The sequence below is a fragment of the Colossoma macropomum genome, unplaced genomic scaffold (genome assembly GCF_904425465.1).
Source record: "Colossoma macropomum unplaced genomic scaffold, Colossoma_macropomum, whole genome shotgun sequence".
NCBI classification, from domain to species: Eukaryota; Metazoa; Chordata; class Actinopteri; order Characiformes; family Serrasalmidae; genus Colossoma; species Colossoma macropomum.
Window position 1 is genome coordinate 10,032,210 of NW_023494785.1, and position 25,407 is coordinate 10,057,616.

The 25,407-nt window shown below is 37.9% G+C and overlaps 1 protein-coding gene across 3 annotated transcripts; it reads right to left on the reverse strand.

Moving 5' to 3' along the window:
- Positions 1–3,084: 3,084 nt before the first annotated feature.
- Positions 3,085–24,614, reverse strand: LOC118816054 (uncharacterized protein C18orf63-like). Of its 3 annotated transcripts, XM_036582563.1 has the most exons (13): positions 24,426–24,614; positions 23,643–23,721; positions 21,095–21,151; positions 19,502–19,613; positions 17,445–17,486; positions 16,220–16,296; positions 14,497–14,603; positions 13,345–13,441; positions 10,757–10,842; positions 9,959–10,142; positions 5,721–6,407; positions 4,475–4,558; positions 3,085–3,671 (listed from the first exon to the last, which is right to left on the reverse strand). In XM_036582563.1, exons 1-13 carry the CDS (start codon positions 24,557–24,559, stop codon positions 3,549–3,551), a joined length of 1,869 nt encoding a protein of 622 aa, XP_036438456.1. In that variant the 5' UTR covers positions 24,560–24,614; the 3' UTR covers positions 3,085–3,548. The 3 variants fall into 3 exon arrangements, with proteins under 3 accessions (XP_036438456.1, XP_036438471.1, XP_036438464.1); XM_036582578.1 differs by lacking the exon at positions 21,095–21,151; XM_036582571.1 differs by lacking the exon at positions 17,445–17,486.
- Between the last annotated feature and the right edge of the window lie 793 nt (positions 24,615–25,407).

Sequence of the window (25,407 nt, forward strand, 5' to 3'; positions counted from 1 at the left end):
CTGTGTTAAGGCTGGCCTCCTTGGCATTACCCACATTAACCTTCTTCAAACACCAACATTCTTCTCCCTTTAGCTACTCAGCAGGACAGTCATGTATTAAGTATATGAGAAACTGCACTATGACCTAACCTCATATCACAGCACTGTTGGGGTTCTGATTAGACCATTAGACCAAGACTGCAGCTATAATGTTACCACAGAATGTAAACGTTTCTCCAGAAGGAAAGAAAATTTCATCTTAAACTAAAATTTATTAAGAGACGTTCCACTAACTGACTGAACAGATTTCTTTCAGTTAGCTTTTTCAGTATGTTTTAGAACATATTCATATTAAATAATATATACATTAATATATACATTATTAAAATATATACATTTCATTAAAAATGAATATACATGAATAATACATAAATCAGCTTCAACAGTAGGGCTGGGACCACTTACCAATTTATTGATAATTACTGCTAATGGCCATGAAATCCATAAATAGAATGCTGCTTTTTGTCTCTCAGTTCTGTATGTATGAGTGTTCTGCACTCCAATCTGTGGTCTGAAACTCCAGTACTGCAGTGCATTGTGATAAACTGTCACACTGGCATGCTGCTACACAGGAAAAACAGCAATAGAAACAGCATTTTTCATTCTTACTCATAGTTTTTCTCTTTTCACCCAATTTTCTCCCCAGTTTAGTAACTGACAATTAGGTCTCCCTCTTTCACATGATGCTATCAAGCTAGAATGTCCAAGGCTGGCGCACCGTTCCTCCAAGACACGTAAAGTGCCACCACATCTTTTTGAATTGCTGCTAACGTAACATCACTGGACAAGCTAAACACGCTTGGCGGAGAAAACTAACAGACAATTCTGTTACAATAGGTAACAGGTAAATCGTGCTGGGTAATGGGGAGGAGAAGAAGGGCTGTCCTACCAACCCAGAGAGAGCAAGGCCAATTATGCTGTCTTGGCTATGGCTTTAGCTTATTTATAGCTTAACGCTTAGTCGTTGTGAGGCCGTTTCTCACCATGCTTATTTGTACAGATGAAAAAAGCATGTGTTTATTAACACACTGAAATTTTACTCCCAAAGTTTAAAAAACACTAATGTGAAGAAGACGAAGAGGAAGAATAAATGGATTCATTGAACAGTAACGACAGATAGGTTATCATTTTTCTTCTGGCCGTGTTCTGCTTAGAAAGACTCACAGAGTTGAGCTCTAAAGCAGTGCAGTCTGTGGATTTTGATCTTGAGCTCAGAGCATTAAAAGAAGCGAACAAAACACAAGTCTTTGTGTGAAACTCCAAAGATCGGACTTGATGTGAAGAAGCCTTACAGCTTCGCCATCCCCTCTAGCGCAAATGGGATCTGTCCTAGACGTACTAATTATGTCATTTTAAAGTAGATGTGGTGGTAAATACTGATACTGAGAGGATTTTGATTTATCGATTTTTCAACATTGCTTATCGTCCCAGTCCTAATCTAATCTGAACTTGTCCACTCTCCACGTAAATGGAAATCCACCATGCACTTTACTAAATCACTCCAAAGAATTCTGAACAGACACAACCAACTTAGTCACCTTAATATTTTATGTTTTAAAAATCATCTGAATGACAATCACATGGTGTTTTTTTTTCTTTTTTTGAGGCATAAGTATCTCTCAGGATAGCAGCAAACCACACACACCACCTTCCTCTCTGATTACACCTCATCACTCCACAAAACCACCATAAACATTAACAGCTCCATTAAATATGTGACGTCTGTTATCCAGAAATCCGTGGGAGGATTTTAAGCCAGGATTCAAGCTAAGGATTTTGTCTGCTAGGTCAGAGCTCAGGTAAATGGTGGCTGCGAGAACAGCCTAGAGCCCTCAACTGTAAAGCTGGAGCATGACTCAGCACGTTTCAGGCAGAAGAATGTGTATATATGCCCTGCGGCGACTGCCTTTCAAATGCATGGTGTTTCTGAAGAACCATCACTCTGAAAGAGCAGCGAGCCCCAGCTGGGCCCACACACCTGCGTTTGGGTGCTTGAAGACTGAACAAGAGCATTGTTTTTCTTCACTTTGTTTTCAAAGAGGAAATACTGAGCGTCTCTCAGGCATCATCTGTATGACAGTAAACTACAAGACTGAAAAATCGCTGTGAATGCACATCTACACCAAGGACATGGAAACTGTAAATACAAAAAAAGTCTTCCATGCATTCACATGCCAAATGGATCCTGGCATGGAGCCACTTCACTGTACTTTCTGCAAAAGATCTAAACCATAAGTTTCCTTTGAATCACAAACCACAAGGCCATTTTCACATGTGCTCAAGTGTTAACACCAAAACAGTCCCGTTAATTACAAAAATAATCGCTCTTCTATGTCACAAACAACACATCCCATCCATAAAGCATCATGATATACGAAACCATTTAGCGTAATCACAAGCTGTCGCCCTAACGTACAGCAAGGAAGGGAAGTCTGTTTCAAATTAAAATCTTTGAAGTAGAAATTGCAGACCACTTTCAAAAAAATTAAAAACTTCAAACTTGCGCAAAAGCCTCTGTCTTGCCCTCACATGAACTCTCCTCTCTGCACAGATCTCTGAATCAGATTTGTACGAGTCATTAGCCTTTTTTTCAAGTAAGAAGTGTTAAAAAGACCGTCCGACATTGTGTTTTTGAAAGGCTGAAAGCTGCAGAGTTTTGGCTCCTTCATTAGCCATCAAAGTGGCTTGGGCTGATTTCCATTTCAGTCGGAATCCTCCGGCTCCCTGCTCCCTGTCATCACGAGTATCGTTAGGGCCTGTGTGAGCCACCATCAGAGCTTTCTTTCACACTTGCATCACATACTTCTCTGCGTCGGCAGAACCCAGAGCCTGCTGTCATCTGAAATTCTCTGTGTGAGCCTTATGGAAAGATCACTCCGAGAACTTCAACGGTTCAAACTGGTTGCTTTTTCAAGTATTAAGATACCAAAAAGACTGGATCCTAATGAGGATTCAAAGGTACTTTAGGTTTGATATTTTTATTACAACTAATGAAAGTGATTTGAAGTTGATAGCCCAACCAAAGAAACAAAGGAGACAACAGTATACTAAGAAGACATCTGTATTCATCATTTTCATGTGTAAGACAATCATTTTTAACCTTGCAAGATCAGATCTTGCTTGACATAAAGCTCTTGAACAGGTGCCTAGAACAAATTATATAAACAATTTAAATCAATACAAACACAAAACATTGGACAGAAATACAGGTAACAGCAGTGTGATTTGATACATTTCTGTTAGATCTATAAATACAATGTCAGGTCTATAAAATCCAGTGCTAATTGCACAGAATAAAATGCAACTTTGTGCTAAACTAGTCACGGAAGAAAAAAGTTCAAGTGAACAGTGAACAGTTCATGTGAGAGTTTATGTGAACAGTGAAAAGCTTGGCTCAGTATGAGTGCTGTGAGCAAAATGCTTTGTAGGCTAGATTTCTGCTCAGGTGTGGATTACCTAGAGAGGAATCTTATACCTGGAGCCATCTGGATGCTGCTGACTACACTGCCTCATAGCTCATGCAGGCACTGCATGACCTTTGACACCAGCTCCTCCTTCTTGTCTTTTGAACGCACAGTGACACCATGACCTCTTAGCCAGGCCTGCAGAGTTGCCACGTTGATCTTAGCCAGCTAAGAGCAACAAAAAAAATCAAAACATCAGCTTTTATGTAATCTCATATTAGAACTTCAGTCTTCTTAATTCATTTACATGATTACAACCTCATAATACATCATGGAAAGCTTTTTGAAAGGTAAATGAAACTAATAGCTACATATACAACATAAATGCTCATAATCACACAATCCCTCGCACTTTTAGACCTGTGACAAGTTCAGTGTCATGTTGCTTTTCTTTCTCTGCAGACAAAACTGGATTTTACAGAGTTGACCTTATACAGAATAAATACTGGAGAGATGGTGTAATTATGAGTATAATAATTAATAAATTATTTAGGTATTGAGGCCATAATCACCATGTGGCCAGGTTATTAATTAAAGGTGGGCAGGACTCTTTGTTGCTGCATGCTTCAACTCTCTGAGCACCTTTTTCCTGCCACTTACATCAAGATGATGCATTGGCTCGTCACTCTTAATGGCATCTAATCCAGGTCATGAGCACATGCCAAGCTTGTAATGGATTTCATTTAGAGACAGCCAGACAATTCATTTGTTTTATGACCAGCAACTCTGAGGTGCTGATGGACTCTAAATCAAATTGATTCGCTCTTCACACACAAACTTTCTCTTACCAAAGTGAACAAATTCATGGAGACTGAAAAACTAACAAAATAAAACTGAGGAAATTCTTATTTTTTAGTGACAGAGAAACAGACATTAGAATTCTAATGTATATTGCTATTTTTGTGTTTTATGTACAGCATAGAAACATAGATACAGAGGAAAGATGGCAGAGAAGAGGGCTGCTAGATTACCTGATTGTTTTTGGCATACTTCACCACATCTGCTTCCTGTATGGTCACTTTGGGTCTCTTTGGACAGGACTCAAAAACCTCCCCCTGAAAAAGACCACATTAATAACAGAATTTACCCCAAGAGGACTAGATGGCTCTCATCAGAGATAAGCACACTGAAATACTTTGTCTAATGTTTAATCATCTGCATTATAAACAATAAAATCATCAGGGTTAAATTAACATCTACAGACTATGATGGTAATAGTACAGTCATAGAGGTCACACCGTTCAGTTTTTTAACCCCTTAAAGGAATACTCTGTATTTTATATTTCACATTTTCAACCTAATCTCAATACAATTAGTGTTCTTTCACTAACATGTCAAAATGTTGCATGGTAACCAACTGCATGTAACAGATTCAGACAGAGATTGGACTGAAAAACGCTGGAGTATTCCTTTAAACTCTAAGGGCCCAAAATTCACTCGTGTTTTTAACTACATACCTTAAGGGATGTATGACGGTAGGTACTGAAATCATATCGGTATTAGCAGAAGTACTTAAATAGTATCAGCATTGGACAGATGTTTAGATTTGACCTGTATATAAAACTTATATTCTAATGATGTATTCATTGTACTCTTGAACAGCAGACTGTTTAGGCAACGCTGGGCTACTGTGTTAAAAGATCTGCATGATGGGGCTAAGTGTTGGCCCTATCATCAGGAGACCACACACTCCATCCCAAGTGATGCTAAAGCTATCTGTGCCAGGGAGTCCAAGCGAGTTGGCCTTGTACTCTCTGGGTGGGAGGGATAGTACTCTCTCCCTCCAGCACTGGTTTCACATGATTCAGAGGAAGCGTGTGCTAATTGGGGAGAACTTAGCAGGTGGCACTGGACATAGCTAAATAGGGGAAAAACGCCAAATGCCAAAATACATTTTAATCATTTTACTGCATTCGTAACACTCTAGAAATAAGTGTTACAATTTTCTGTAATGCTAATCAGTATCAGCATTAAAAATTTATAGCTAAATAATAGGACTGAGGGGTTAAATTAACATTTTAGACTGGCTGAATTTCAAATGGCTCAGAAATGGAGTAAGTCTTAAAATAATGGCCCTAATGGACATACAGTGCTCTATTTGGGTGAAGAAGCCAAAATTTCCAAACTCACACTACACAGGCAGCAGGGAGATATTTGAAATTCAACCACTGAATTGTGTAGATAACCTGTAGAGGTTTGTGGTGGTTACTTGCTTACCCCTCTGTTGCTGGGGACCTCAGGCATGGTGAGTGGCTGTGTTTTAGAGACTGGTTCCTGTGGGCCAGGTAGAGAGACTCTGTGCTCTCTCTTACGGTTCTTAGAGAAGGGCAGAGTGACGCTTTGGGGAGGTGGATGGCTGCATGATGGAGTAAGGGTAACCGCAGTAGTGTGGGATGAAGGGGAAGGAGAGGAGAAAGGATGAGGTCTTTTAACTGATCCTCCAGACATTTGCTGGCTCTGTGCATCTGCTCTCTTCTGCTGCTTCTCTGCCAGAATCTTAGTGACGTTAACATGGCGGCTGATTGATTTGTTTTTGAAGATTGGAACCAGTTTGGGCGTCTGAGGAGCAGGCTGAGTCTGAGTGGGTAAAGGATGAACAGAAGAGAGGCAGGAGGCAGAGGAGGATGGTGTGAGTGAGGTATGGGATGAGGGGAAATTGCGTTTGTATGTGTGATGGCAATGAGACGACTCCAAACTGGGGCTCTGGGTTTGAAAATTGCCAAGCTCTGTGGTTGTAGATGTCTTGCTGATGTTGGTTAGACTTCTAGGCTGAGTAAGGGGCCGCTGAGGGGCTGCTAACTGAGAAAGAGGCACCCTCCCTGGTGCACAGCCGCTGTGGAACTGGGTCAGCACAAGCCTGCTGGTTGTGTTTGTTGTCAAGTTAGCAGGTGGGGCCCCAGGGACCTACAAATTGAGGAAGAGAGGGGACTGTAAAAGCTGCAGTCTGACACAACCATGGAAAAGTTAGTATATTACCACTGTCATAAAAAAACCTCATAACTCTGAAACGGTAACTTTACAGAACAAGCAAAACGTTCTTAACCTTAAAATACATGAATGTACTGACATTTATTGAAAAATAATGTTGGACCATTACATTACATTGAAATGCTAATACAGTGTAATAGGCAGCTGACAATTTTAAAGAGTGTACGAATATAAGAATGAAAAAATTGGTTGAAAATGGACAGAAGAACGCTCTGTGATGGACTGGCGACCTGTCCAAGGTGTTTCCTGCCTCCCGCCCAATGACTGCTGGGATAGGCTCCAGCACCCTCCTCAACCCAGTAGAATAAAGCAGATAATCTCTGATCAAAATGGCCAAAAAAAAAGAGGGCTCTTCAAGGGTTCTTTAGTAAAAGGAAATGTTCTGTTTAGAACCATGAGTTCTACATACAGCCATTTCATGCTTAAATGGTTCTTTGCATGGTGAAATTGTTCTTCAGACTGATGGGAGAATATGTTGTAAATTGCTTATGCATAGAACGCTTTTGGTGCTATATAGAACCATTTTTAAAAAGATTCTATAAAGAACCATATAGACAACACATTCGGCATCAATCTGAAGAACTGCATTCTTTGATAAACATATAGAGAATACAGAACTTCTAACAATCATGCAAGACCACCAAAACTGTCACCATCAGATAAACAGAACGAAAAGGACTTTTGCTTCAGATCTGAAAAAAATTCACAGATGTTTCAGTCTATCGTTCCACTGTGAGAAAAACTCAACACTACGGGTCTGAAAGGATGTGTAGCTGTCAAGAAGCTCTTACTGAGAAAAGAAAATAGACTCAAGATCAAACAAAGAAGCTGCTGGTGTTCTCAGAACAATGGACTGACCAGCCCAGAGACCTCAACCTCACTGAATGTGTTTTACTTGTAAGAAGCACAAATTCTAACCAACTTCTAAGACTGGGCTTTGGAGGTGTGGAAAGCCCTGCATATTACTTTGAAAAACTGAAAGCAGGACTCCCAAAAAGAAGGGAAGCTGCAATAAAGACAAAGAGTGGACACACTAAACGCTGAAAAAAATTGCTGTTGAGGCATCTGTGTAATTTTCCATTAAATATGTTTTTGACTTTTTCCTGAAAAATGAATAACTTGTACTTAATGTCCATTTTGACGGGAAATTAAATAAATGAAGGGTGTTTTCTAACTTTTGCAGCACTTTCTATTTCAGAACACTGAGTTTTAAGGAAATTTAATCTGCTTGGAAAAAAACCCTCGCAGTTTCTCCTTGGAGGAACCTGTTTAAATGATGCAGATGTATTACAGGAACTTAAAGGTTCATTGCATAAATGCACCATACTTTTTACTGAGAGATGTTTAACGTGCTTTTAGAGTTCTGCAGGTTGCCAGAAATAAAATACAGAGCACAGCTGTGGTGGTTTTAAAACTAATCACAGGAGCCTACTTGGATGAGTAAAAACCATTTGTTTTCACAAATCCTGAAGCCCCATGTTACAGTGTCATGACTGCTGCTTGTGTATGCCTCTTCTACACAAACCACAATCTAATCATGATTACGTGTCATTATCAATCATCAACATCCAGTAGGGTTAAAACACAGCCCCCCATCTGCACTAACTCTCAGAGATTGACACAAATTGTTTTTCCCATCACACTCCACTTCGTTTGTCATAGTTTCAAATCACCAAAGTGAGCTTGGGCCAGCATAAATAAAATCAATTCGCCTGGCACACACTGCTAGTGTTTTTCTACATCTGTGGACTGGAATCCAGTCGAGAGGAAATGACCTAATGTAGGGTCAGTTATTGTTCTGCCTGGAAACTCTGAGTTTTCCTATAACATGCTTTTTTACGCGGTCACCTTATATTATTCAGAAAGTCTGGGAGAACAGATCTCGACGGAGTGCTACCTCAGACAGTGCTGTCCGATGTATATGCACACTTTGTCTCTGAGCGAGAGAGGCTTCTCCCTGCTTGCATTCAGTTGACTCAAGAAGTAATTTATCATCTCTGAGCAGGAAAATGTTCACAGCCCGCCTGCCAAATTTAAGAGCACACTGGGACAGCTGGTGTATTATTCTTGCAGCACAGGGTCAGGTGAGGGAGACACTGTCTCTGTCTGAAAATACAACACTGAAGTATTCACAGAGATCACAGAGTGGTTTCACAATAACACGGCTCCATCATGGCTAAAGAGAAATTCAGACACAAACACACAAGATCAGTATGTTAAAAATTAACAGATGGATGATTCGTATAGCTTTCTATTACAGCAAGCTAAATTACAGAGAAATTTAATCTGCTAGAATGAAAATCCAGACTTCAGCATGGATTTCCCTTGGCTCCTTCTGAGCTCTATTTAAATGGTGTGAATGTGATATTGTTCTTGCTGTTCAAGTAATCACTACATGCTCACTGAAGTGTTTTGAGCTCTGTTTTATCACTCCGTATGCCACTAATCTGTTTAGAAAATGGATTAGCGCTCACTGCATAATCCAATTATATGAAGATATGAGAGTAAAGAAGGGAAAACATGCTTTATCTGAGTCTGTAACAGTTTGGGATGTTTTATCTAAGACTTCAAAACTTTACATCCTGTCTAAATCAAATGTTTATTTGCAACTACACCAAAAGCAGTACTGTTACAGTAAAGAGTGAGTAAAGAGAGCACCCTTCATTTATTTGGGTTCTAATAAAAACAGGCACTCAGTACAAGTTATTAATTTTTCAAAAGATATTTCTGAGGAGATTAGACACAAGATCATTCACTTGCATAAGAAAGAGAAGTTCAAAGGAAAACAAGTGAAAAAAACTGGAGTTCAAAACATCATTAAAAAATAAGAGAAAATGGGTCTCCAAACAGCCCTGCAAGATCTGATGGACCACCAAAACTGTCACCATCAGATAAATGGCGCTTAAAGATTTAATCTTTGGGAGGTTTCTGTCCAGCCTTCCAATTTGAGAACACAACCCAACACTGTGGACCTGAGAGGATGTGTAGCTGTCAAAAAACCATTACTGAGAACAGAAAATAGACATAAAAGAAGAAAATTGCACAAATCTTACAAAGAAGCTGCACGTGAACAATCTCAGAACAATGGACTGGACACTTCAGAGTCCAGACCTCAACATCACTGAATGAGCTTTACTTGAATTGTGAGAAACAGAAAACATAACCAACTTCTAAGACTGAACTTTAAAGGTGTGGCAGAAGTCTTAGAAAAAGTGAAAGCAAGGCTCTTGAAAAGAACACAAGCTGTAATAAAGGTAAAGGGTGGACACACTAAATACTGAAAAAAAGTCTTTTAAATATATGTTTCCTGCTTATTTCTGATGCTGTGTAACACATACTTATTGGCTGTTCTGATTGGGGATTAAATAAATGAAGGGTGTCTCTGACCTTTAGACAGTAAGTATACAAACAAACAAATAACCAAAACAAAACACTTTTCTTGTAGAACAGTGACTGCTGTCTCATACCTGCGATATAGGTCTGCTCAGTTTGGTAGTATGGTAGAAGGGCTTGTTGGTCATTTGGGCAGGAAAGCTACAAATATTCTCCAGAAAACTCTTCAGATCTGACATGAAGGCTCCAAGCACCCCCTGCAGGTCAACTCGAGGAAGGATCTGCACTGGCTGAGTGCGAATGCAACTCAGAGGATATCTGAGCAATTTAGATTTTAAGGACACACACCTAAATCAAACACTCCCAAACAGAAAAAAAAATAAATCAAATGGTAACAAACACAGTAATACTGAATTAGCTAAGCAAACATGCCAACCTGCTCTCATATGACCACATGCTGAGAGTTTTGTTTTTAGAATTCATGTTAAATGAAGTAACTGGAGACTTTCTAGATATAATCACAGGCGCAGTTCCAGAGACACTGGCGCCAGTATGAACATGAAATCTGGCAACAATATGCAGAAATATAATTTGAATGGGGTGAGAGTTGGACATATTCAGCGTAAAGAAATAAAACACTGAAAGCATGGACAAATTAAAACAGAATCTATTCAGACAGCCATTGCCAGTCTGACATGTATCAACTGTTGTGGCTGAAACACAATAATTATTAAAACTAATCACCTTATGTTAATGAGTATGCTTATGGTTCAATAAGGTTTACAAAAACATTACTTTAGCTTGTAATGCACCAACCAAATTACACCAAACTGCTAATATTTTTTCCAGTCTAAACCAGTGGACAAGTGTGTGAATACGTTTCTAGTTGAGAGATGCACTGGCTTAAATGTGCTATATGTACAAAAAGATACGTGAAAAGCTTTTCACCAATCAGTTTGAAGTACACACTGCAGTACACCACCTCATCTTTGTTTAATGGAGGCAGATGATACCCATACTAAACCGAGAGAGAGAGAGACAGAAAGAGATAGAGAGGTAGAAATAGAGGGAGACAGAGAGGTCAGTAGGTTACTAAATGCTCTAAAGGGGATAAAAAACATTACAACACGATGAGCACAATATAATTTCCTATCATACAAAATAAGTGCGGGTCAATTATCATTTGTTTTCATACAGGAATAAAACATTATACCCTTGTCCAGGCAGGGTGCCCCTTCTGAACTTCATTTCAATTGCTTGAGCATGCCAAATGTTTTTTAATGTGGTGAAATATTTGAGGTTTACAAATTCCTCCAAGTCACGCTTCTCTGCAAATGACAAGTGAGGCAGTGAAATGCAGTTACAGAGAAGGGTGTCTGCAGGAATCAGGTTAAACTTAATATTAGGACTAAGAAGAATATTTAAGACTTCTTTAAAGCTGATACAAATGTTCAAATATTTGGGTATTTGATATGTGGCATCACAGAAAGTCAGACAACATATACAAGCTGCCAATTCAGTGAAACACTGTAAACTTTAACAGGGCTACAAATGCAACAGTTTTGCTTGTATTTGTGATTAAGATATATTATGTTATTATTGCATTTGCACATAAACACATCTGTGGTCTGTAAATGCATTTACTTGCACAGGTATTTAAGTATGTGTGAGGTTCTGTAACTAAATATGTAATATTTTACAGCATCACTTTACTCCTTCATTTTTATTATATGCTTCACTACTTTATTTGAAGTCTTCTTCAAATAACTCTAAAAAATAAGTATATATTAATATTGGGATGTTGATGCTCTTGTGAACATTTTTATTGATTTTTATTGACTGATTTTCATTTATGGTTGTATTTCTGGCTGCATAACAGAGAATAGAGATCATATTTTTTGTGCCTCTGAAACAAATCTGAAAAGGGTTAATGTGAGTGAACTGCCAAGGATGCGCTGTTAAGGCAGAGACAGTGAGGCTGTATCACTAACTAAACGGCTTTAGCTGGTGTAAACTTGAACAAAGAAAACAAAATACTACACTCAGACACAAAAGACTACACTCTTAAAAAAGATGGTTCTTCAGTAACAATAAAGGTTTTACACAGAACTCAAAGAAGCACTTGCATGCTTAAATGTTGGTCTGCCTGGTAAAACAGTTCTTCAGATTGATATGTTGTATATGATTTTATACAGAGCATTTTGGAAAATGTTCTATACAGCACCAAATCGGGTTCTTCTATTGTTACAAGCCTCATATCGTAACTATAGCAGAATTGTTTTTTGAAGAGAAGCCGGACCCCTTGGTGAGTCTCTGAATGTTAAAGGGTAAATAAATGTTGGGCCCCTAAAACCTCTGCAGCCTTGTCCTTCTGCTGAATGCATCACCTACCGGTTACAAAATGTGACCTACCAACTGATAGCAATTCCCAATTAATTTAAAATTCTCTAAATCTACTTTCATTGGCTTGTGTTATTTCAGTTTATTAATGTTCTAAATGTTGTGTGGGTTGTTATGAATTCATGCTGGCTGAGGGCCCCCTAGTGGCCGGGCCTGTGGATTGAAATCAACACTTCAGTACAGAGCTGTATATGTTTGTGTGTGTGTTTGTAAGCATATAATGATGCAAAACAAAAAGAAAAAAAAATGATTTAAATTCAGCATGTCAGTGTGCAGTATATGCAAGGGTGTGTATGCCAATCTGCTTGTTTCAGGCGCTGTCAACATGCAGCGGGTTTGGGTTTGTTTGCGATCAAAGGTTAGATTTCAATCTCTACTGTAAACAAAGTGAATATTCAGTGCAGAAACTACCTCAAAGGTTCAGAACTTCTAGAGAGTGTCTCAGTGAGCTGCCATCAGAGTGACAGTAGATTTACACATGCGTGAGAGTGAAGGTGATAAAACCCGTGTAGAAAACACTGAGTGAATGGAAAACACATGGCGTGGAGAGGCCACAGCAGGAATACATGAACTACTCTGGCCTCTGAAGAAACAGAGAATCCAAAGTGAAATATAATCCCTCCTGGTTTCATTTAATGAAACTACAAAGAGCCAAATTCAAAATAACGAGGTGCTGTAAACTAACATACAATGGCACGGCTGACATTCAGACAAGCTTTATAGGCGTATCTGGATGTCGTTCGGTATCACCTTTCACAAACACACTTCATGTGTTTTTGCTGAAGGAGTGAAAATCCAAGAAATGTTTATGAATTAGGAGTTTATGAATTATTTATTACAGCAAATCATAATTAAAGCCACAATTACGTATTTACGTTGTCGTAATGGATCCATTCATTTAATTCTGGTGCTGGTTATCTGTCTCACCCAGTGTGAAGGTAAAACCTGGCTGACTAGCTGCTTAAATATTTACAGAAATACTCAAAACTCTAGCCCCTCATAAAAAGTGCCATGTTAGAATAAATTAAACAAGTGGGTCATTGTTTAATCCATGTTGAAAATGGGCTAAAAAAGAGAATTAACATGTGATAACATGAAGTGTATAAGGTTGCGTCTGTACCATGCTGGTCCAGTGATTCTGAAGCTCAGAATAAGAGCTGAATGGACACTCCTCGGGTATCTTGCGACTGATGCTGATGATCTGGCCCCTCTTCATGCTAGTAATATGCACACACATTTTGTACTACGTCAGAATGTGGATCATACATACATTCCATATGTAAGTACCTACAGTACCGTGCAGAAGTCAGAGACCACCTTTTTGGCAGCCCATTTCCAGTAAAAACAGTCATTAAGTACAAAAATTCATTTTTCAGTGTCAGTAAAAAAGAATGAAACATATATTTGACAGAAAACTACACAAAAGTCTGAACAAGTAAATATACTTTTTTCAGTATTCAGTGTGCCAACTACAGCCTCCCTTTTTTAATGAGGTTTGCTTTTAGTTTTTCTAAAAAAATCTACAGAGATATTTTTCCACACCTCCAAAGTTCAGTCTTAGAAGCTGGTTGCATTGTGTGCTTCTCACAATCCAAGTAATCCCCAACACATTCAATAATGTTGGGGTCTGGGCGCTGGGGTGAACATTGTGTCCATTGTTTTTTTAGCCACTTACTGAACTCCAGCTGTTTTTTTTTTCACTTATTTTCGTTTGACTTTTTCCTTCCTTATGCAAGTTGATTATCATTTATCTAATATCCACTTAGCTATCTTCTCAAAAATTAAAAACTTAGTAATTAATGCTTTTTTTCTTTGACTAGAAATGAATGGTGGTCTCTGGCTTTTGCAAAATATAAGCAATAACATGTCCCACATATCTATATGTAATAGATTTTTTTCTAAGCCTAACCCCAAACCTAACCATAATCTTAACCTCCTTTACTAAAAAATAGTTTTGCCATTTTTAAATGAATGAAATTTGGAGTTTTTGTAAAATGAAGGACAATTTCAAATGTCACTTTGTCTATTCATTTGTAAAATGAATAAAGAAAGTCTAACATTGTAAGTCTGTGTTTTTTTACTATGTCAAAATGTAAAACAGCAAGCACACAAGGAGTGTAAAAAAGTGCATACATATGTAGTCTAATTTTGCAAGTGGTGTAATAATGATATGCTGTCAAAAACAGCCATTACCAATTGTCGTAAGTCAGTACTTGTTTATTTATTTCTACAGGCTCCTGAACACTTACTTGCCCACACAGAAAAGGCCCACCTTGGGAGTATGTAGCACCAGTTATTTGGCACTGTGGTGTGGAGAATTGCCTCTTTGCTACTGAGAAACTTTTTCATCACAAGAGGAGGAACATCAAAGTCTTCCAGCTGATGAGAGAGAAGACAATACCAAGTGAGCCTATAAAACTTGATAAAACCATCACAATCCACAGAAACAGAAAGACTGGCAAGGTTAAACTGATACGAAATATCAGAATTCTGTATTAATGTGCAAGTTAATTGAAACACAAGAAAATACCAACATTTTAAGCACTATTAAGATTAAACCTTTCTGGAGGGCCATAAGTGCAGCTTGAGCACACATAACACTGGAGGGAGCCTAAAGCTTGTTTTAGCTAAACAGACTGAATGAAGAAAACTCGTTCATCCAGTAGTCATGTATAGCAAAAGTTCACCTGTGGTGAGCTCAGGTAGGTACAATGTGACTAGGCCAAAGGTCACATCTTGAAATATGTCAAAGGTGTTACAGGAAGTTTTACTGAAATGCTCTCGCCTGAAGTATCTGTTATGAGCATAGATGACATTCAGCAGTGGGCTTTGCCTCCAGACTGTCAAAATGCTGACTAGTATTTAGAATGCATCCATACTGACACTGAGTCTCAAGACTACACCTATATTATCACTCTATAGTGTCAGGGAACAATTAATACATATACAATATTATGCAAAAGTCAGAGACCACCTTTCATTTATCTAATTTCCAGTCAAAGCAGCTGTTAAGTAACAGCTTAACAAATTTTTTTAAATTTTTTAATTTTTTATCTTTCAGAGTCAGGAAAATAAGCAGAAAACATGCATTTAACAGAAGATTACACAGAAGCCTCAATGATAAAACATAATATCATTTTTTTTCCAGTATTAGTGTGTCCATTCTACTCAGGAGACTTGCTTTCAGTTTTCCAAACAAATCTGCGGGGATATTTTTCCACATCTTCAAAGTTCAGTCTTAAAAGCTGGTTGCATTTTCTGCTTCTCATGATTCAAGTAAATCTCAAACACACTGAAAGATGTTGAGGTCTGTGCTCTGGTATGGTCAGTGCATTGTTCTAAAACACACCAGCAGCTTCTTTGTTTGACCTGCAAACTTTCTTCTTTTTGTCTGTTTCCTTTTCTTAGTAATGGCTTCTTGGCAGCTACACTTCCCCTCAGACTCATAGTGTTGAGTTGTCTTCTCACAGTGGAAGGATGGACAGAAACACCTGTGGATTTTTTCAGATCTGAAGCAGAATGGAGTTGATTTTCTCCTCTCTCCTATCTCTTCTATCTCTCCTAAGGTGAAAGCTTCAAGTGCTGTTTATCTGATGATAAATTTTGTTTGCCTACTAGGTCGACCAATCTTGTACTTATTGTCCTTCCTTATCTCATCTCACCTTCTCAGAAATATCTCCTGAAAAATGTACATTTGTACTTCATGGTCATTTTGACTGGAAATTAAATAAATGAAGGATGGTCTCTGACTTTTGCACAGTACTGGGCGTAAAATGCAGAACAACTATCTCTTTGCAAGCTTAGATAGACAACTCTAACAGTTCTAAGTATTTAGTACAAAACCAAATACCTGGGCTACTGCAAGTTAACAGCACTCCCCCTGTCCCCAGGACAATAAATGTATTGAAAATGCTAGATTAAGTCATATAAAAGTGCTGGTTATTCAAAAGATTATTATATATACATTATTTTTTATTATAAGAGTTCTTTCTTACCAAAGTTGGAGGAAGCCTTACAGTGTTTGCCTTCACACTGACCCACAGTTGAGTCTCATTCACATTCAGCTCCGGGACTGTCAACAAAACACAAACATCATCAGCACCAAAATCACCAACTACTATAAACTGTGTACATGATACTCTTTTTCAGATCAGAAGAGCTCATTACAGTGAAGAGGTATATAAAGCAGGGGTGAAAAATGTTTTTGCAGATTATTAGCTGGATAATAGAGAAGACAAGTTTATGAGATGGGTTTTACTTTTTAGATTCATTTTTGTCAGGAGATAAATAAATAATTAAATTGTAAATTAATTAAATTGTTAAAACTACACAATGTCCAATAATGTAAAATGTTAAAGGGGAATTCCACTTAGTTTTTAAAATTCCAGAACAATTAAGTCATTAAGATGTAAACAAAGTAATTCAAAGTGTTTGATGCGCAATTGTGCATTGTCGAAAAACCTACTGACTCATCAATGCTTGTGATAGGAGTCGTGGTGTCTACAACACAAACATAGCCATTTTCTTTACTATCCAAAATGAGCAGTGAACCTACCAGTGAACCTACCAGTGAATCTATAGTCTAAAGAGTTTTATATGTGCCTAATAAATGGCTAAATATGGTTTCTTTTGGCGACTATTTTGCTTTATATTGCACTGCATGTACCATGTATGGCTGTTAAATATTTTTCAAGCCAAAATCTTACCTTAAAACAATGTCTCAGACATCAGGCAGTGTATTCGTAACCATTTCATGTAACAACTGTCTGTGAGGGAACCTTTAGTGGCATTAAAAGCTTCAGCCATCTGGTTCCATTGAGAGCAATTCTGACTTGGTAAATTTCTCTAAAACAGAGCATTTCCCATCAAACTACTCTAAATGACTTTGTTTATATCGTAACAATTTAATTTTACAAGAATTTTGAAAAATCAGTGGAATTCCCCTTTAAATAAAGTTGGATTTTTATGAACTCAGGACACTTTTTGGCATTATTTGTGGTGGAGTTCTATAAGGAATTTAACCCATCTGGTAACATGCCACCAAACAGGGAACAAATTTAGTTTTAGAGAGCATTTATTCATTACTGAGTCATCCACATTTCACACAGATACCCAGTAACACACTAAACGAACAGTGAAATGAACAGAAACTATTAAGGGCAGCTAAGAGTCGGAGTATTGTTCTCTAATCTAGAGCAAGGAGGCGTAACTCTAACCTACCAACAGCTATCAGTTTTCCAGCATCAGACAGGAAGTCCTTTCCTGGGGAACGCATAACATAGCATGAATGCAAGGAAATGGTTAGCCTTTCTTGTAATGGCATGAAATAAATAATATTGGTTGCATCTCTAAAGATGTTGCAAAGGGAATTCTTTACTCTGTCAACATGAGACAAGAAAAAAAATCATAGCAAAATATAGGAAAACGTTTCTTAAATTGTCACAGGTGTAAAAAATGGTATTTTTACAGGAGAAGGAAAAAAGATTTTAATTTCAGTGAACGTTCATGTAACAAGATTTGGTTCCAAATTATTTTGGACCATTTCTATTGGTCAATTTGTCATGAAATGTTCCCACAATGTAAGGTGTGGCATTTTATTTTTAAATGGTGTAGAAAATGGAAAAAAACTGAGTTATGAGATTTAGATATGACAGCTAGGAAACATATTAATTTTGTTTCATAATATGCTGCCATTTATTTGTGAAATAACATCTAAAACATGTATGCACGTTGACAGTATTGCAAACCTCTGCCAAAGGAATTAAGGGTATCTCTGAAGTTATGATAGCTGTGGAAGAAAGTTAAAGTTTCAACAAAGCTCAAGGCCAATTAGGGCCGTTTCACCACACAACGTCCTCCAGCACAAGGGCATGACAAAGCACTGGCAAGGTTTACCCACGACGGAGATTATTTGCACAAATGTTGTATGTACTTTATTGGATGAGCTACAATATAAGTAAATACAACATGCAACTTTATTTAAGCAAACTTTTGAATGATTTCAGGGTTGCACTGAAATGAAAACTCACATAATGAATACCATTTAATGACATTAATGTGGCATACGTATTACATGCATTAGGAAATATCATTACTGATGATATAGCCTAAACTAATCCTTCTAGGTGTTATTCTGAATAGATGTAACTGCAACAACTCACAACATAAGAAATTATTATAGTTTATTAACCAGCTTTCACTGACTGTAGTGGTTAAAAGTAAAATGATATTGAATGTAATTGTAAGGTATATAAAAACATTAGCTCAGTAATGACAGTGACCAAATCATTAATAACACCACTAACCAGCAAGCAAGTTTGGAGCCAGACTGCATTAAACGTTAACAACATAATCAAAGAACAGAGAGCTGGCAGTGACCTTTAATCTGCAGTGGTAACTTCGTATGAGAAAGCATTCCACAAAAGACAGGAGAGGCATAGATGATAACAGAATAATAAGGCCTACTTTATTATTGTAGGCCTACTATGTTATTATACTAAATACAGAGTAATTCGGTGGTTCTTTACCAGCTGACTAACATCTTTTCCTATTTTGATTGTCTACTGTTCTCATTATATCTCTCTGTTCTGCATTTAAGCAGAACACCCAATTGAAAAAATCTAAAGTCTGATCCCTACAGCCACTCATAAAAACAGTGGGAGGAGAGAATGGGACTGAATCATCCCTATAAATTTGGATTGATCTGTGAATAAAGCTGAATTCCTTATGTGAGATGCCTCATTTTGTTTATATTAAACTAAATCATGCCAGCCAATCATATATGTCCAGCAGAAATTACAGCAATAACTTGTCGAAAAATGTACACAGTTTCACTCAAATGCAATCAGTCAAGACATGTTTGATGTCCAAAGGTTGTTTCTTCAGTTTTGCACAGGAGTTACGAAGCAAATGTAGCTTTTATCCTACCAATTTTGGGGGGACACTGTGTGACAATTGTGTACCAATAAAAATGGTCAGTTTGCATGATGCTAATTGGTGGGGTATTACATTTTATTACCTGTTAGCTACATTAGCCTCATAGCTCCAGCACAAAAAGAAATAAAATTTTGTTAGGTGATCAATTATATTTGCTATAAGGCTGATCAACTACATTTCTCATAAAGGGAAACTGTGTAAATGTGATCTTTTTCTAAAGTATTGCTTTGAGATGGGCATAAAGCCATTAGCCCCACACCACAAACAAGTGGTAGAACAGACAGTTGTAGTCCAGTGATAGCTGGAGTACTGACATTTTTCCCCCTTTTACTGTATCTTACCTGCTATAAGGTACTGGCCTACTCTATTCCAGTTAGGGGCCAGTCTGGCAGTAATGGTGTAAGACAAACAGGTTTGCAGAGCATCTGGCAGAACCCTCTGAGGAGAACCTAACTAAACTCCAGAGAGCAGAAGGAGAAAATCATGTATTATAGAAAAGCTCAGTACAATTCATTAAGCTTAATACAGTTAATCAGAGTGATTCTATTAAAGGTCAACAATAAAATGGACCAAACAGCAGCAAATTAAGAAAAGCTTTTACATTTTTGCAAAATACATTTACATTTAATTGGAAAAAATAAATTAGGAACCCCTTAAAATGACTTAAATAAAATAAATGAATAAAACGCTCTGTAGCAAAGAAAATGCATATAAATGGATGCATCTATCAGGCTGTTTTTCACTAAAACAAAAAAACAGTAGGTGAATTTATATGTGTTATAATCATGCATATAGCAACTAATTATAGCCAGTTCACTTAGGTGATCAATTTTAAATGATTTTTTTTTTAAATCACAGAATAGTCCTACAGTTAATTTTATATGCTTTTTAAACCTGTTACAGAACCCTCTGTACCCTGAATTTCATATTATGTCCAATGTACATAGTAAAAATATGCACCTCTGCAACTGCAGTGTTGTGGCCTGAACTATGTAATGCTCCACATAAACGTTTATGCTTTCAGCATTACAGTGCAGAAAGAGACTTCAAACACAAAGGTCAATGGGACAAGTGACAGTGCCCCCATAAATAGGTAGCTTTAGCAAATAAATCATTCTTTCTACTCACAATTACTTAAGGTGCTGTAAAACTGTGCACTACATTCAATATCTCAAAGCTTAGATTTTTTATATAATTGGTTTCCTCACAAAATATTACAGTTCTGTCATGTGAGTATACTTGTCAATCTTTTGGCCTGTAAAATAATTGCAACGTTGCCCTTGTGCATAATTGTAACAACCTGAATGACCTTTTCCTAAAAGTTAACTATACTATATGTCCAAAAGTGTGTAGACACCTGCTCATTCACCGTTTCCTCTGAAATAAAGGGTATTATTAGGGAGTTTGTTCCCCTCTAGTACAGTAACAGCCTCTACTCTTCTGCGAAGGCTTTACACTAGAAGTTGGAACACTGCTGTGAGGATTTGATTGCATTCTGCTGCGAGAGCATTAGTGTGGTCTGGCACTGATGTTGGATGATTAGTTCTGAATCACAAGCAGTTCTTCCACTCATCCCAAAGGTACTAAATGGAGCTTAATTACTCCAAAGAATGCAGTTCTACTGCACCACAGCTCAATGCTGGGGGGGGGTTCATACCCCTCCAGCTGACCATTGCCATTAGGCATGGTGACCCTACACTCAATGCTTTTCTAAGGAGATTTTTTACAAGGTTTTATTGAATGTCTTCGTCAGCAATGGGTGCACCTTAAAGTAGCTGGATTCACTAATATGAAGAGGTGTCCGAACACTTTTGGACATCAACTTGCATGCAGAGACTGAGAATAGCTTCAGAAGCATGAAAGTATCTGAATTAGATAAAGGGACTGGTTGCCATTGCCAACACCTTCATCTATCTCTTTAAATCCTCACTGACCTGTAGACCATGCGTCTGGGCATAGGCCTGGACGAAGCCTCTCTTGAAAAATGTTATCTAAGTAAGAGTTCAGAGTGACAAAGACAAACAGAGCAGATGGTGAATGTAGAGCTTAACTAAAGGTTAAAGTCTTGATATAAAAAGGGGAAATTTGACAGGTGACCAATAACTCAGTGTCAACTGAGCAAATGGAATGAAAAATAAAATTCACCAATACTCCCACCAACATCTTTTATGATTTTATGTTGCTTGTGTCTCCTTTGGCTGTACAAGTACAGAAGACAGTTACATAACCATAACATAGTTAATTATTTACCAGTATTTCAAACATCACCGAAGCTGCTAGTTGAAGTGAAAGGCTTAGCCTGGAGCTTGACATTGTATGCACAATATGAGTGAAAAGCTCCTGTTGAGCTCATCATATCCACATTCAAGAGCTCCAAAGCAGGGTTAAATAGATGGGCAGCTCATTAGCTGAGCCTGACACTTCCTTTCTGTGCCACTGCTTTACGTTGGCCTGAATCCAGAACGGGAAGATAGCTGACAGAATGTCTGGAATGTGCACCAGCCATTTGGCTTCTCACGGAGCGTGCCTGAGCACGGACTGTGTAGGCACGCATACAGACACTGTCACGCACAGACACCGCACACAAACTCTTAAAAGGGATGCAAAGAAGCAGCACTCGTGAGCTTTAATCTAGAAGCGATGATCTGATATAACAGCTTTATTTTCTAATAGAACAGAGAGGACTTCTATTATGCAATGGCTACAGAATATTTTTTTATTTAGCAATGGAAAAACATACATATCGCTGTTGTATCTCCGTTTTTCAGTTTTTGACATAATTTGAAAAAGCCTGTTGCCCTTTAGATTGTGTGTAAGTTTAATGATAAACGGCCCAAAATGAAATGTCTGGTTCCACCGGCTTACAGTATAAGTAAAGTAGGTTTTTTCCTCCTCCTGTAAAGTTCTCATTTGGAGATATGAGGTTTTCTTCTGACAACAGCGATAAATTAAAAGGCAAACAATCTAAATTTAAAACGGTTGGAAATCACGTTATCTTTTATTTCAAACAGAGACATTAAGAAGCTGATGAAAGAAGGAACTGATCCCCTTTTTCCTCATTCTTTTCCTTTTTGCCACCTTGTTTACCTGTTTACTTTTATGCATTCCTTTGACCAAGCATTGCCAAAACATTTAATTTTGTTAACTGTCAATTAAGGTTGTCTGATGATCTTTAACCTGTCTGTATCAGGGATGGTTCTCCTTCTTTGTTGTGTGTCAGTGTTTTCTTGTTTGTTTGATGCTTGATTACTGCACATCTGTTCCCTTATTATAACACTGAAACCATTTACTTAACAAAAAATATAAAGAGGATAATGTGAAACAGCTGGGATCCAAAAAGATAAATGAAAATACACACACAAACATCAAACAACTGAAATAAGTGTAACTCTACACTTGTGACACTACACTTGAAAAAATAAATGTTCCAAAAACGGTTCTCTGAGTGATGCCACAGAACAGGGGTGTCAAACTCAACCACTAAAAGGGCCATATTAAAAATTTCAGCAAATCCGCAGGCCAGTTTGGTTTTTATTTAATCTTTACTTAACATTTTGCCGTGACCCGAACGGGCCATTGTTTATTTAAAATATGCCAAAACTGCAACAGAAAAACAGGCATAGAATACGTATTCAAAAATAATTCTAAACAAAAATAAATTGGTTTTTAACTGCCTATTTGCTTGAACTAGACACCAGGCATCTTTTCTTTCTGTGTAACCGCTGACCCATAGATTGTTGTTGGGGGTCAGAATGCACACTATGTTGCAGTGCATGCTGGGGACTGTTGTGCTTCTCTGGGTGAAACGGGTTAATAAGAATAGAAAATTAAAATAATTTTGCAGACCCAATAGCACTGTGTCACGGGCCTGACTTGGCCTGCCGGCCTTGTGTTTGACACACGGACCATACAAGGACTGTTTACTAAAAATTCTTTCTATTGATGGTTCTTTAGACCAGTGTTTCCCAACCCTAGAGCCCTGGAGACCCACTGTTCTGCACATTTTAGTGTTTTCCCTGCTTCCAACGCACCTGATCCAACCATTTAGCTCATTATCAACCTCTGTTGAAGTGGGTGGGTTAAAGCAGGGAACTGTGAGTTTGAAGAACCTTTTTGAAGTTTAAAGAACCTCCACATAATGATGAGATTCTAGGAAGAAACCTAAAGTTGGCAAAAAACCTATACATTATTAACAGGTTCTTTAAGCCTTAACAAAAGTTCTTCACACTCACAAATCTGTTTTCAAACATGGTTCGTTAGGAAACCAACAGTGGTTTTTCTAAGGCCCTGCTCAAAGAACCCTTTTTGCACCTTTTCTTCTAAAAGAGTAAACAATCATGATTTAGCTGAATCTGTGAGAAAAAGATCATTGCAAGGAAGTAGAGATACTTCCTGTGCAGATAGGCTTATCACAGCATCACTTGTGGTAACTGTGCTGCGATACACTACACCATCAAGTCACAAGGTAATTTTCATACTTACAGCCATTATCACGTTGATCCCCCCATAAGAGCCCAACACAGGAGACGCAACGACGCCTGAATACAGAAGCAAAAGTTCTCTGAAAAAGAGAGTGAAAAATAAACATCATTTTCATGACGTTTCTTAAGCGACGTATAAAAAACAACAGAAAATTACAGAGAATATATATATATATATATATATATATATGTATATATATATGTACGTTATATGTGTAAAAGTCTGTAGAGACCTGTTCATCCCATATTTCTTCTGACAAGGGTATTAATAGAGAGTTTATCCTCTCCTTTGCTGAAATAACAGCCTCTACTCCTCTGATAAGGCTTTATACTAGATGTTGAAACACTGCTGTGAGGGTTGGATTGCATTCAGCCACAAGAGCATTAGTGAAGTCAGGTACTGATGTTCGATGATTAGTTCTGGATCACTAACTGCACTCCAACTCATCTTAAAGATACTGGATGATCCATCACCCCAGACAACATAGTTCCACTGCTCCACAGGTGTCAGCTAGGGGGGTATAAAGCTGTGCTGCTGCTCTAGAGCATCCCATTCTATTGGGTTGTATGTGCAACTGTGTGCAACTGAACACCTGTGTCAGCAGTGGGTGCATCTTAAAGTAGCTGAATAATCAGAAAGGGTGTCTGGATACTTTTGGGCATATAGCATCTATATCTTTATAGAATAATATTTATCGTACTTTATGTTGAGCAAAATCACTCAGCTAGTCCTACAATTACCAAATTCTCTGCCAAGTGTTGTCAGTGTGTTTGCAAAGCCCACCTGCAGGTCTTCAGCTGATTATTTCTTAGCTCTCCTTCATCAGAACAGTTCTGAAAGGACAGGAAAACACGGCACAGCCTGCTCAGGTCTGGCACGGAGACGAAGAACAAACACTGCTCGCTCTGTCCGGTCATGCTGCAAGCAGAAGGCACAAAGGTTCAACTCTGCCAAAATCTCCTGCTGTCAATTCAAAGTTTGCTTGAAGCTTATATCGACAGGGCTAGACCATTTGAGAGTAGAGGTGGGCAATATGGCACAAATCTAATATCACAATACTTTAAGAAATTTTCATGATATAATGTCACAATATTTACTTTTCAGACATTCTGTCAGTCCAAACAGGCAAAAAAGGACCAGTAGTGCTCCATTTAAAAATACTATCTATCTAAAACTGTGAATACAATGATTTTAATTCAATATTCTGCATATTGTGTTGCACTGCATCCAGTTAAACGGGACTAATTTTGCTCTTTTTATAATGAAACATGCAGTTGGTCAGTGTAAGTAACGTTACTGACGATATAACTTATGTGCGATATGTGCAGAAAAGATTACTGTATTGTATTGTAACAAAATTTATCAGGCTAACAATACCGTCATATTGCCAAGCCCTATTTAAAAGGCTACATCTAAAAATTATAAAGCTTGGTTAAATACGGAATAAGGGAATTTTACCTCATACTAATGAACAGTTTAACGTTAGCATTAGCTGGCTGGCTAACTGGCTCTACAACGCTCAACACCACTGAGAAACACTGAATCGCCCTAATGTCAGATTACAGTGCTAGCTAGCTAAAATATGTGGCTATATTACAAGTGACTTCTTATATCTAAAGCCAATTAACTGCCTAGCTGCTCTGCTGAAGCCTGAGTAGTAACAGTAACAGTAAAAGTAAACTTCAGCAGATCATAATAGCTGGTTTAGTTAGCTTAGCCAGGCTAAACGGTTTAGCCTGGTTCAGCTGAGTTTCTGAGAAACAGC